General features: G+C 39.1%; 1 protein-coding gene across 2 annotated transcripts in view; it reads left to right on the forward strand.

The window, feature by feature from the left end:
• Positions 1 to 13,981, forward strand: part of LOC140731026 (neural proliferation differentiation and control protein 1-like) — a 199,222-nt gene extending 185,241 nt beyond the window's left edge. For both annotated transcript variants that reach the window (XM_073052206.1, XM_073052208.1), the window contains 3 exons: positions 1,986 to 2,065; positions 2,527 to 2,626; positions 9,842 to 13,981. In XM_073052206.1, coding sequence (XP_072908307.1) covers positions 1,986 to 2,065; positions 2,527 to 2,626; positions 9,842 to 9,913 — 252 coding nt within the window. In that variant the 3' untranslated portion in view covers positions 9,914 to 13,981. The remainder of the gene's footprint in view (positions 1 to 1,985; positions 2,066 to 2,526; positions 2,627 to 9,841) is intronic.
• The last annotated feature ends 613 nt before the right edge of the window (positions 13,982 to 14,594 follow it).

Consider the following 14,594-nt stretch of genomic DNA (forward strand, 5'->3'; position numbering starts at 1 on the left):
GTATGTTGTTGGGAATGAGAAATATTCTTTTAGATAAAATTAAAAAGCTTTGGGAACAAGATTTACAGATTTCAATTTCTGAGGATACTTGGAATGAAACTTTTAAATCTGTTAATACCTCATTGTTATGTGCCCCTCATTCCCTTCTACAATTTAAAGTGGTTCATAGAGCCCATATGTCTAAAGATAAGCTGTCTCGTTTGTATTCGGATATATCTCCCTATTGTGATAGATGTAATAATGAAGAAGCTTCACTAATCCATATGTTTTGGACTTGTCTGAGTTTTGAAAAATATTGGAAGTATTTCGAACTTTGTCATTGCTTTTTAAAGTAAATTTTAAACTTAATGCTTTGACTACCTTATTTGGTATTGTTGGAGGAAATGATATTATTTTGGAGACACACGATTTTCATATTTTGGCCTTTATTTCTCTTATAGCCAGGAGGGCATTGTTGCTTAAGTAGAAGGATGCCACTCTGCCTACTCATACTCATTGGTTACATGATGTTATGTCTTGCTTAAATTTAGAGAAGATTCGCTGTTCAATTTCTGAATCTAGACAAGATTTTTTAACATTGTGGGGACCTTTTTTGAATTACTTTCAAAATCTTTGATTTGCTATGAAGCACAGATGTTGGCTAATAATATGTTTTACTATATGTTAAGGATTTTTTCCTTTTCTTTTTTTTAACCAAGGTACTGGTTTTTTTGGTAGTGGGTTTAGATTTTTTGTATAATGAAATTATTTCTTTTCAATTTTATGTTTAAATTTAATTTATATAGATATGAGGTAATTACACTTCATCTGTGATTTCAATATATTGTAATTGATATATATTATATATCCTATATCTTACTGTACCCTGTATTCTTTTACGTAAGAAATTAATAAAAATATTGAAAAAGAAAGATACTTGTTAGTTTACTTATTATTATTTATTATTTCTACTTTTTGTATTTGCACAGACTGTTGTCTTTTGAACATTGGTTGTCCACCCTGCTAGCGCAGTCTTTGATTCTATTATTGTTATTGAATTTATTAAGTAATCCTATAAGAAAATGAATCTAAGGATATGTTGACATATATGTACTTAATAAATTTATTTTGAACTTTGATAGATGAGAGTGGAAAGTTTGCTCATCTTATCACCATCAATGTTATAAGAAGATGATCATACATATACTTACCACCATCTAGAAAGTACTTGCTCTCCATAGTCTTTTTTAAATTTTGAGTTTCTCTTTGCTGTTGGGACTTCTAATAACTTGTCTACTCAGTCCTGTGACTCCTGTTTGAGCATCTCTTTGCTATTACCCTACATTCCTAAAGGAAACTGATACCATGAACCATAGCATGTGAAGGGTAAATGCAAGCAGGCTTTTTCAGTTGAGGTTGGGTGGAATTCGAACTAGAGGTCATGGGTTAAGGATGAAAAGTGAAAAGTTTAAGGGAAACATGAACAGAAACTTCTTCACTCAGAGGGTTGTGAGAGTGTGAAATGAGTTGCCAGTGCATGTGAGCTCGATTTCCATGTTTAAGAGAAGTTTGGGTAGGTACTCGGATGACTGACAAATGGCTGTAGTCCTGGTGCAAGTCAATGCAAGTAGGCAGTTTAAAAGGTTTGACACAAACTAGAAGAGCAGTAAAGCTTGCTTCTGTGCTGTACTTTTCTATGACTCTGTGACTGGCTGTGGAATATTTTTTAAGCAGTAAATTGTTCTTCACTAGGGAGAGATGGCAGATTCAATATTGGCAAAACAGAATCATGTGTACAGTATACTTTAAAAGAAGATTTTCTTTGCTCTTGGAGAGAATAAGCTGATGTAACTAATTAATTAGAAAACTATTTTCAAAGTTCCCTTAAGGTCTGATGGGATGAACAATCTCCCTCATCTTAAATTACAAATGTTCCATGAGGTATTTTAATATTGATGTTCAAAATATTGAATGTAACTTCTTCCTAACTTTGTGTCTTTTTTCAGAATGGGGACAATAAACTGGCACAGAGTGCGCAGATGTACCATTACCAACACCAAAAGCAGCAAATGTTATCAATGGAAAAGTGAGTATTACGAGTGATCCAATTAGTGTTTCATTCAATCAAAACAAATAAAAACTGTGGTTAAAATGGGTTTAACAGGCTGCTGTCCATTTCAAAGGTGGCATTGCAATTACAAGGTTCACTAAGTTGAGAACATTGAGGCTATTCAGAATTCTGACTACTATTTAAACAATGATTTGGACCTGTTAATTAGATCAACTAATGGACTTTGTTCAAGATGTGAGCTGTCGTAATGACAACCTTGGCACAGTACTGAGAAGACTAATTGGCTGGAAAGGAAAGAGACAGATTTCAGGAGCAAAATTTCTTTTGTATGTTTACTGAGCTGCTCTAACATATGCCATAAAATGATGATTTTCCAAGTGTTATCTCAGTACGCCATATTTATGTGATTTAATATACTCTGCTAAAAGCTGTTATGTTGGCTATAGACTCCTGACAATTGTACTTCTGCTATGCAGAAATAAAGATGAATCCAAAGTAGCAGATTCAGCTACAGAATCTGAAGGAGAAAATGAAGATGGTGATTTCACCGTATACGAGTGCCCAGGACTGGCTCCAGTAAGTAACTGTTGAATTGCTACAGTGCAGAAATAAGCCTACCTACCCATTGTCCATGTTGGCTCTTGGTAGAGCAATCCATTCTGTCCCTCTCCTCTGCTTTTTTCCCCTTAGACCTGCAAAGTATTTTCCTCACAGGTGCCAATCCAAATCATTTTCAAATATGCCAGTTGCCCTCTGTTTCTGTGGTCCTTGCACAGAAGGATTTCTGAGGTTTTTTTTAACCCACATTTCTCTCCTCCTCCTCTTTCACCCCTTCCCCACGCATCACCAAAACTGCTTTTTCCAATCATCTTTTTGGAACCATCAGGTAATAGTACAACTTTAGTTATCCTATTCAAGTCCATCATGATCTTGAACAACTCTATCTATCCTACTTTGCTCCCAAGGAGGGCTCCTTCTCCCCCAGATCCTGCTTTGGAGCTGTTCTGCACCGTCTCAACATCTTTCTTCAAGTAAGGTGATCAGAATGGAATGTAGAACTCTATTTGTAGCATGATTTAGAACAGTACAGCACAGGAACAGACCCTTCAGCTCACAATGTTATATGGAACCAACTAAATTAGTACTCAAATAGTGAACTAAACTTATCCCCTGTACCTACACAATCTCCATATCCTTCCATTTCCCTCATATTCATGTACCTTTCTAAGTGTCTCTTAAAAATCCCTAATGCTGGGGTTTTCTATGCCATGGACCAATGCCATTGAGCAAGGTTCCGTGGACCCAATGTTGGGAACCCCTGCCCTAATTATCTGCCTCTACCACTACCTCAGGCAGCGCATTGCAGGAAGCCACAACTTTCTGTATAAAATCCTTGGGAAAAAGATACTGTCCGTCTATCTATGCACCTCAAAATGTTATAAACCTCTATCCAATCCCCCTCAGCCACTGCCTCTCAAGAGAAAACAACTCAAGTTTGTCCAACCTCTCGTTACAGCACATACACTCTAATCCAGCAGTAGCCTCTTTTGCATCCTCTCCAAAGCCTTGACAGTTTTGCTATAAAGAGGCATCCAGAACTGTCTGCAATACTCGAGGGATGTGGTAACTTCCTGACTGTTGAGCTCAGTGGCTCAACTAATAAAGCAAGTATACCATATGTCTTCCTAATCACATTTTCAACCTGTGTAGCCACTTTTAAGGAGCTGTGATCTTGGACCCCCAAGATCCTTCTGCTCATCAATACTGTTAAGAGTCTAGCCCTTAATAGTACACTGACATTTTACATTTGACCTAGCAAGGTGCAGCATTTCACATTTGGCTAGATGAAACACCATCTGCCATTTCTCCACCCATATCTGCAGCTGATCTATAACCTGCAGTATTGTTTGCCAGTCTTCTACACTATCCACTACACTAAAAGGGTGATGAATGCAAGACTGAAGGTATTATATTTCCTTGTGCATAGTATACGGAATAAGGTGGATGATCTTGTAGCGCTGTTAAAAAAGGCAAGTATGATGATGTGGGCATCACTGAGACATGGCTGAAGGAAGATCATAATTGGGAGCTTAATATCCAGTCATTAGGGAGACTTCTAGGTACCCTGAGAACCCACATCTTACAGTAGGAACACATCTTACAGTAGGAACATTTTATCACCTTAACTAGCGTCCTGCCTACTCTAAATTAAGGACTAAGGATTACAGACAACAAAACAAAAGTTTAAACACGAGGAAATCTGCAGATGCTGGAAATTCAAACAACAAACACAAAATGCTGGTGGAACACAGCAGGCCAGGCAGCATCTGTAGGGAGAAGCGCTGTTGACGTTTCGGGCCGAGACCCTTCGTCAGGACTAGAAGGGTCTCGGCCCGAAACGTCGACAGCGCTTCTCCCTATAGATGCTGCCTGGCCTGCTGTGTCCCACCAGCATTTTGTGTAAAACAAAAGCTTGCTTGTTCTTATCGGTGACTTGTTTCTGAAACCTTTGAGTTTCGCACTCACCTAGGTCACATTCAGCCAAGCTTGTTATATTTTTGGCTCTGACCTCTCAAGCCTATGTTCTGCAATCAAATAAATGGTTAAAGACTCAACACCCTTACTCTCTGCCTGTACTCACCAAGGTCTGTTGAAGCAAAGTCTTGCCACTCTAGCATTGGCCTACTCCAACAATGGCCACTCCACTTGCACCTCACGTCTTTTTATTGTCCTTTACTAAGTGCCCAATAGACCACATGATTGCAGACTGCCAAAGAGTCCTGAAAGGCCCCAAGCACTTTTTAAACCTTGTGCCGCCTCTCCCACAAGTGAGTAATTCAAGCGTCAACTTGAAATCTTCCCTTTAGTGAGTTATGTATCCATCATCAAACCTAGGATTCTATGTTCCTAAGTAACCACTTTCTCATCTTTTGGTACCTTCCTGTGTACATGTATTCCTGCATCTTTCCATGCCTGCATCTTTCCTTAGGACACTGCCATTCATTCTATATTGTCATTTCACTCATTCTGCCAACATATTTCATTTAATGTTAATTGTATTATATTTCATCACCACTTGTTTGCTCATTCTGAGCAATAAAAAATATAGTGATCAGATTTTAGCAATATTTTAGAAATTCATTGACTCCACGCACCCCTCACACAAACTCTTCTCCCTCCTGCCATCTGGCAAAAGGTACCGAAGTATTCGGGCTCTCACAACCAGACTGTGCAGCAGTTTCTTCCCCCAAGTCATCAGACTCCTCAATATTCAGAGTCTAGATTGACATCTACATTATATTGTAATTTGTCCTCTACTGTGCCTATTGTCTTGTTTATTAATTATTGTACTGTCCTGCACTGTTTTGTGCACTTTATGTATTCCTGTGCAGGTCTGTAGTCTAGTGCAGTTTTTATGTTTTACGTAGTCTAGTATAGCCTTGTGCTGTCTCACATAATCTAGTGTAGTTTTGTGTTGTTTCATGTAGCACCAGGGTCCTGGAGGAACGTTGTTTCATTTTTACTGTGTACTGTACCAGCAGTTTATGGTCGAAATGACAATAAGCTTGACTAGACTTGACTTTAACATAATTCCAATCAATACTGGGGTAATTTTGGACCCAATATCATTACATTTCACAACTATGATATCCCTGCAGATTTGCTTTGCTATTCCCTCTAGTTTATGCCTAATGAATGGTGTCAAATTAGGAAAAGGGGAAATACAACGCGATCTAGGTGCCCTTGATCATCAGTCACCAAAAGTAAGCATGCAGGTACAGCAGGCAGTGAAGAAAGCTAATGGCATGTTGGCCTTCATAACAAGGGGAGTTGAGTACAGGAGCAAAGAGGTTCTTCTGCAGTTGTACAGGGCCCTGGTGAGACCACACCTGGAGTATTGTGTTCAGTTTTGATCTCCAAATTTGAGGAAGGACATTCTTGCTATTGAGGGAGTGCAGCGTAGGTTCACGAGGTTAATTCCCGGGATCGCGGGGCTGTCATATGTTGAAAGATTGGAGCGACTGGGCTTGTATACACTAGAATTTAGAAGGATGAGAGGGGATCTGATTGAAACATATAAGATTATTAAGGGACTGGACACGCTAGAGGCAGGAAACATGTTCCCGATGTTGGGGGAGTCCAGAACCAGAGGCCACAGTTTAAGAATAAGGGGTAGGCCATTTAGAACGGAGTTGAGGAAAAACTTTTTCATCCAGAGAGTTATGGATCTGTGGAATGCTCTGCCTCAGAAGGCAGTGGAGGCCAATTCTCTGGATGCTTTCAAGAAAGAGTTAGATAGAGCTCTTAAAGATAGCAGAGTCAAGGGATATGGGTAGAAGGCAGGAACAGGGTACAGATTGTGGATGATCAGCTATGATCACAGTGGATGGTGGTGCTGGCTCAAAGGGCCGAATGGCCAACTCCTGCACCTATTGTCTATTGTCTAATAGAATACTACTAGTTAAAAAAGCATTCCTTTTGCTTTTAACTCTTACTGTTTATCTTCTCAATAGTACCTCTCTCTAACTCTTAATCAGTACTGCTATCTCTGACCTATCTTTGCAGAACACTTTGCATCCAAGAATGAGTCCACTCTGCCATTTGTGAGCTATTTCATTTACTACCATTACATCATATTCCCTCAGTGCTATTTGTGCCTGAAGCTTGTCACCCTTAATCACTATACTGTGTGTTTATATACACACATTTTAAATCTGTCTTTATCTTTTACATAGTTAGTCATCTCCCAACCAGATCTCACCTATGATGTACTGTGATTTTATCTGACATTCCTACTTTTCCCCATTTTCACTTTTGCATGCTGCTGCCAATCTCCCTGCATGTTTACCTTAAATACTCCCAAACTCTACTGATAAATCTTCCCTCAAATTTCCCTCAAACTGCAAGCCATCCAACTTGAACAAGTTTCTCTTGCTTCAGGGTTGATTCCAGATATCCTCAAAATTAGAAACTTCTAACACCATGCTGCACTCAATACTTCAGATGTGACTACCAATGTCGTACCAAATTGAAGCATAACAAGACTTTCACCCTTCCCATTGCCATGTAGTCCTTCATCCTAAAGTGCTAAACTCTGACTGTCCTCCTTCAAGGGCTTGTCATCTGTAGCAGTCTATGCTGCTGAATAGATTTGCGCATAACCTGAAGATTTCTTCCTTTCTCTGTACTTTTCGACAGCCACCCACATACTTTCATGAACTCTCTGACTTCAGTGTTATCACCTCCTGAAATACACGATCCAAGAAATACTCATACTTGGTCGTAACTCCAGATGCCTTTCATACTTAGCAATCCTGACATTTCAGATCAAGCAGCTGGAGCATTTCTTATCCAATCTTCCAGGGAACCTGAAACATCCTAACTTGGTGCAGAAATTCCAAGCAGTATAATTTGACTGCCAATCCATCAGGCTTAGGAACTGTGTTTTTTAATTCCCATTTTAGTTGGGCTCTTTATTAAATTGCTATCCTGTTTGATCTATTGCTTTATCACTTTTTAAACTATGAACTTGCTAAATGTAGTTATTTTACTTTAAAATGAGAATCATACTTAAACAATTTCATCAGTCAAAACGGTGTGTTTTGGAATATGGTTCTCATGCATAAATACTGATTCTAATTTATAAACACAAACCAACTGTCATGGAACTGCAAATGACCTACTTGCTTGTCTGTGATCACTAGGATTTCTGTTTGCAGTATTTTTCTCAACCTTCTGCAGTGTAAAGGAAAATTATATCACATAAGAAAGGTCACATCACAAAAGTCCAGTCATTTGTGACTTTGCAGCAATGTTTGTCAATAACCTCTTTGTTAAGGGAAATTATGGGATCTTCATTATCACCTCTTTTACTTATCTGATTCCAGCACTGTGTCCCTGGCTATCATTGTTCAGTACCTGTCACCAACCTTTATTCTCCCCTCCTCTGGCCTCGCTCTATCATCCTCTTTTTTTTCTCTCTTTTGTCTGCTACCATCTATCATCCACTTGTCATTGTTTATCAACTTCACACCCCTCCCTCTCCTCCCCTACCTGGCACAACCATCCTATCATCCTTAACCCCTGCTCAATCCACCAGTCTCCATCTCTTTCATTTCCTCTTCGATTTCAATCCTGATGCAGGGTTTCGACCGGAAACGTTTACTGTTCCCTTTCCCCTTTCCCGTGGATGCTGCTCAATGTCTTGAGTCACTCAAGCAGTTTGTTTATTCCTTGTTATGTGTCAGATGGCTGTCAAGATTGTCCACACAGCATTAGCTGGATTTCAGAAGTAATTCTATTGAGCCCTTGCCGCATAGCTCCAAATATCCAGATTTAAACCTGACATTGGACACTGTCAGTGTTTGCATGTTCTCCCTGTGAGAAACAGTGTTGGTTTCCACCAGGTCCTCTGGTTTCCTCCCATATCCCATGCACAGATAAACTGGTACTTTAATTGGTCTCTGTGAATTGCCTGGAATGGGGTAGGTGAGTGATAATATATGGGTGTGTTGGGGATAATGGGGAGAATAAAAGGGGATTGTGTGGGATTACTGTAAAGGGATGCCTGATGATCAGCAAAGGCTCGATGGACAGAAGGGCCTGTTTCCATACTATATGATCATGATTCTTCAATTTTTATAAAAGTTATGTGACAGTGGTAAAGTACTTACTTAAGACCTTCACCGATTTCAACTGGGAACAAGAAGAAAAAGGGCTTCCAACTGTGCAATACCTTTCATAATCTCAGACTACCCCATTATGCTTTAGAGAATCTGAAGTACCTGTAGAAGTGCATTCACTTGTAATATAGAAAATATAGTGGCCAATTTGCACACAACTGAAGGGCAGCCTGCCTCTTTTTCAAAGTGGTGTGAGATAGCATCTTTTATATTCGCCTGAGGGAGGAATATAGGATTTTAGTTTTAATTTTTCATCTGAAAAGTATTCCTTCTGCAGTTTGGTACCTCTGGAGAGATGCCCTTCCTGAGAACTCCATGACAGAGTCATTCTAGAGTTTGTCCTCAAAATTAAACTTTTATTGCAGAGCTTACAGGCAGGAAAACTACCAGACCTTGTGTTTATGATATTCTGCCAACTGATCCATAAGAGACACAAGGATTAGAAGTGGTTGTCAGCTAATGTACTTGGCCATGGTACTTTTTGCTGTAAAATAATCTGACAGAGATACATGGTCAAGGCTGCCAACAAATAAACTCAAGATGAATAAATTCCACTCGCACAGAGGCAACAGCTTTAGCTGGGAGCAAAGGAGAGAAAACCAACAGTGGTGAAGAATGAGAAGCTGCTTCAATGAAAAGTTAATTCTGACTTGTTTCTGATTTTTTCACAACTTAGGGGTAAATAAGTTGCATCATTAAGAAATTTGAAAAAGTTTTACTGCAGCTTCAGCCACTGGACACTGTTATTACTACTTGCGAATAAAGTGCTGTGAAGACAATGCAGAGGAGGGAGGTCCACCAAGCTTTTCATATGTTAATTCTCCTCACAGCTAGGCAAAGAGAACAGATATTAGCCATATTATTACATCTTTACAAGGCTATTAACATGCAGTCTTCTCTAAGCAGCAGGGCTTGTGAATCAGCAGCCAGTTCCTGTCAGATTCAAGCCTATTCACAACTCTTGATTACATTCTGAAAACTGAAACACTTCAGGTAGGCAAGAGAGTCTGAATGGGAATGGCACCAGGCAGGTTTCAATAGCATATGCATTTCCTCTGCATCTTCCTGCTGTGTCTTACAATTTATGCGTTTCTTTTGCTTGTCACAGACAGGAGAGATGGAGGTCAAGAATCCACTTTTTGATGATTCCTCTCTACATCATCCACCAACCAGTAGCTAGATCTTCTGCTATTTCTCTGGACTGTACACTTCAAGAAGGGAGAATTAACTACATCACAAGAGATCGTTCAACTGTGCACCAAAGGACTGTTTGCATCTCCATTGATCTCACTCCTGTTTCTGACTGCTGGGGGGAATTCAGCCCAATCCTAACCCCCATCCAGGTGGTATAGTAAATTCTGTATTGGTTGCTGTCTCCTTAACTTAAGTCCTGTGCTGCTGCCTCAAAAAAAAAACACACACACACACACACACACACACGCTCGCTTTATACTTGAGCTGATTTGCTAGGCAGTTTATGAGAGGTTCTTTGATCCTTGGAATCTTCTTGCTTCTGCAAGGCATGTTATGCTTGATGGACTGGGGAATGATGGAAGGAACCATATTAAGGAAAAGTTCCTTGACCATTATTCCTGCTCAATGCCTTCAATGCAGTAAGTTCTGAATGGAACTCTTCTGTAACAGACAAACTGGCACATAGTTGCCAATTTAGCAGTCCAGCCCAGTCCAGGTGAAGGGTCTCAACTGAAATGTCAACTGATTATTTCCCTTCGCAGATGTTGTCTGACTTGCTGAGTTCCTCTAGAGTCTTGTTTGTTGCAGACGGTTTAGCAGCATTTTCCCTCATTCTCCTATTTGGGGAGCACTGTGATGACATTCTCAATTTGATCAGAAAGTAATGAGTGAAAGTGCAGGAGAGGTACAAATGGGTTGGTGTGGGGTTTATTGTGCCTCATTTGTGTAATGTTTAGGTGGTTGTAAAAGCATTTCACAGGATTATTAAAGGGGACAAATAGGTATTTAATTATTTTAAACTGCAATCTGGCAGAACTGTTCACTGAAGTAACAGTCTATATGTTCAGATGCTATTAATTGTCTATTGCAGTAACCTGTCAATAAATTTCTATTCCATCAGAATGTGGTGTGTTATCAGCCATCCCTAATTTTGAATAAAGTCTTTGAATGAGGCAGTTATCAACACCCACACAGATCAACAATAATTTCTATCAAGATTTTCTAAATTCTTCTTCTCATTAAGTATTTAACAAAAAAGGCTTTTTTTGGGGAATATAAAGTTGGGGTGTATTTACTGAGGGTTGCTGAAATAGGGAACCCAGGCGCAACACAAAGACACTCCTGCCTCCTCAACTTGTGTTCATAAATATTGACCAGGAGCTGAAGGCCAATTCTTTACTGCCTCCAAAGCAGAAACTTACTGCAACATAGCTATTGTTCCCCACCCTTCCATTTTCCCCATTCCTAAAACTCCTCATCATTAAAGTGCAACGTTTCCTTTACATTGCAGACGGTTTAGCAGCATTTTCCCTCATTCTCCTATTTGGGGAGCACTGTGATGACATTCTCAATTTGATCAATTTTCCCACCACTTCCCCGCCAAAACACAAAAAAGATCAGCAGGTGCTGTAGCGGCTAGTGTAACACTATTACTGTGCCAGTGACCCAGGTTCACTGTTCCTGCTGTCCATAAGGAATTTGTACATTTTCCCTGTGATTGACTGGACTTCCTCCAAGTGCTTCAGTTACCTCCCACATTCCTAACATGTAATTGGGCATCACAGGCTCATTGGGCCAGAAGGGCCTGTTAACTTGCTGCATTTCGAAATAATAAATAAATTGAAGAGAATTATTTTGAATGTTTGAACATGAGCTGACAGTGAACATAAATGCTGAGCGGTTCCTTGTTTAATGAAAATAATGGAGCTCCATTGTTCACCTTATAACAACTAGTGAAAATCAGATTTGTTCATCAACAGTAATGGTAATACTTGCAGGTGAACTGCAGAGCTGATATATGAGCATCTAAGATAGAAAAGCTGTCAATATTATAGTTGTAGGGCCCATATCTGGTAGTGCATGAACTTGTACAGTACAGGAGGAGGCTATTCTGTCCCTTCATACCTCTGTCTGTTCTTTTAAATAGCTACATTGTTAGTTCTTTCCCCTTGATGCTGCAAATTTCCAAGTTCAAATCGGAACACAGCAGCTTATAAAATTCAATCAAGCTGGTAGATTGTGAGGTAAAAGCAGAGAAAGGAATGGCTGCTATAAAAATTCTGCTAACCACTTCTACCTGCTCTTTCTTACATTTCAGTCCTGTTTGCCATGCACAATATCCTTTGAAGTAGCCTGGCAAACCACATGTTTGGGCAATAAATATAATCCTGCAAGCATTGAAGGAATTAGTATTTTTTTAAAATTTGACCAGCCTCTAGACTATGGGCAAGAAATCAGTTTGCAAACTAATTTGTATTTATTGAAACAGTTTTATTGAGGCTGTAGAGAGTTGCCTTTCCCTTCTAAAAATGTCGCTCTCCTAGCAGAATTTTTATACCTGGAATTTCAGTATTCCTGAAATAAGTGCACATTGTATCTCTGTTGTGCAGCATTTAAAGTAGATGTTTGTTTCTCAAACTGGGAAATGATAACTTTGTATAGTAGCCATAAAATTTCCTTGGTATGATGAAGTTGTGTGAATGTAATATAACAGAATGTATATGCAGGGGCAATTTTAACTAAAACAATGAAGGAAATGTCTACATTGTGTAAATTGATTGGAACAAATTCTAGTCTAATTCAAAATAATTATGAAGTAATTTACGTCGAAGTTTATAGATACAGATACCTAGTTAAATCTAGATGAAATTTTGCTTACAGGCCAACTGGGAAAGTTTTATTATGCCTTTATTTTAAAGAGTTTTAAAGAAAAATAATTCATATGCTCCAATTTATAGCTGAGGGTTTAATAAGGGTTAATTTGGGGATATTTTATGTAAAGCATACATTATTGAGAGCACATTGATCTCACTATTTCAGTCCAAGTTCTAACCCACAGGTAATTAATTATAAGAGTCAACTGCGGTCCAAATTAAGAAATCGGTTTATGCCTGAAATGACAGCTTAACTGGTGTCAACAGGTGACTAAAACTCAGCAACTGTTGGGCAACCACTTCTGTTCTGTAAAATTAAAACAATATTGAACTGCACAGCTGATATATCAGCATCTAAGATAGAAATGATGTCAACACTATAGTTGTAGGGCCCATATCTGACAGTGCATGAACTCGTACAGTACAGGAGGAGGCTGTTCTGCCCCTTCATTCTTGTGTCTGCTCTTTTAAATAGCTACTTCATTAATTCTTTTCCCCTGCTGCTGCAGATTTCCCCAAATACTTAAATGTAATTAATCTTCACGTTAATTTTCAGATGGCGTTGACACATTTGAATGTAACTAATTACATAAAAAAATCTGCTGGTTAAAGTTCTTGGTCAGGAAATCTCTAATGCACGAATCAGCACCTTTTATGTCTTTATGTAGTTTTTTAAAAATACTTGAAGCACTAAGCATAGAGAAAGCAGCAGCTTTGGTTTCCAGAATCTTTACCGTGAGGGTTAGAATCTATTAACAGTTAAGCAAAATGGTGACTTGCAAAAACAGTAATAATTACATAAGCTTCAAAACTATCTGGACACTACTGCTTTCCATGTGAAAGGTTAATTGTAAGCCAGCTCCTTTAATTTCAATGCTGATGTTTAAACTGTTAAGATCACACTTTCCATCTCATTGTAACTTGTGTGCAGAAATATGCTTTCAGTTTAAAATAAGTATGCAATCTAATGTGCTGGCTGATGTTAATATTTCATTTTTGGAGGAGGCTTGTTTTGTAGGTGGTTACGTGCGAAATGCTTTAAGTTGTGAACTACACAGCACATTGCGTAGACTGAAGTGCATCCAAAGTTCGGGTGGGTGACGTTTGCATTAGGTGAATGCTTTGGATCGGATATTCAGTACTCTCCCTCTTGGTTTCTTTTTTCATTATGTGATTAGCCACAGGGATTGTGGTGACCTCTAACATTCCAGTGTTCTGGTCTGGACATGTCTTGTGCATTCATGCATTTAATACCTGTTGAAGTTTATTTTTGTTGTATCTTTGTTGACAGTATCATTTGTTTTTTCCAAACTAGTCCCCATGTTTTCAGATATCTGTTCTTGCATATTGTATATTGTATTTTTCTGTGAAAATAAATTGATTTGATGAAATGCTGTTAATTTTTGGTCCTGTTTTGTATGGTAGTTACTGAAAGACAAAATGTTCCGTTTTCAGGATCTTCAACATATTAATTTGGGGCATCTGGTTAGCTGCTGAATAAACTTGCTGAAGTGGCTTATGAAACCTTCGTGTTACTTAACCTGGGAGCTCCATGTGAAATATGGTAGCATAGCAGTTAGCGCGATGCTATTACTGCTCAGAGTGTCGGACTTCAGTGTTCAATTCTGGCGTCCCCTGTAAGCAAGTTTGTACATTCCTTCCCATTGTGCACGTGGGTTTTCTCTGGGTGCTCTGGTTTCCTCCCACAATCCAATGACATACCAGTTATCAGGTTAATTGGTCATTGTAAATTGTCCTGCAATTAGGCCAGGGTTACATTGGCGGGTAGCTGGATGGCGCGGCTCGAGGGATCGAGAGGACCTGTTCTGTGCTGTATCTCTAAATAAGCCATTGTTGTGGAGCTTAGTTCTGGGAATCTATGTACTATGCATAAAACACTCATTCAACCTGATGGCTCTCCCATCCTCCAGCATCCAGGTTGTTCCCACCCTATTTTTTTGACCAACTTCTCGTGGACTGCTGACAAGCCTCCACATCTTTCTTGTCCCACAC

The sequence above is a fragment of the Hemitrygon akajei genome, chromosome 7 (genome assembly GCF_048418815.1).
Source record: "Hemitrygon akajei chromosome 7, sHemAka1.3, whole genome shotgun sequence".
NCBI classification, from domain to species: Eukaryota; Metazoa; Chordata; class Chondrichthyes; order Myliobatiformes; family Dasyatidae; genus Hemitrygon; species Hemitrygon akajei.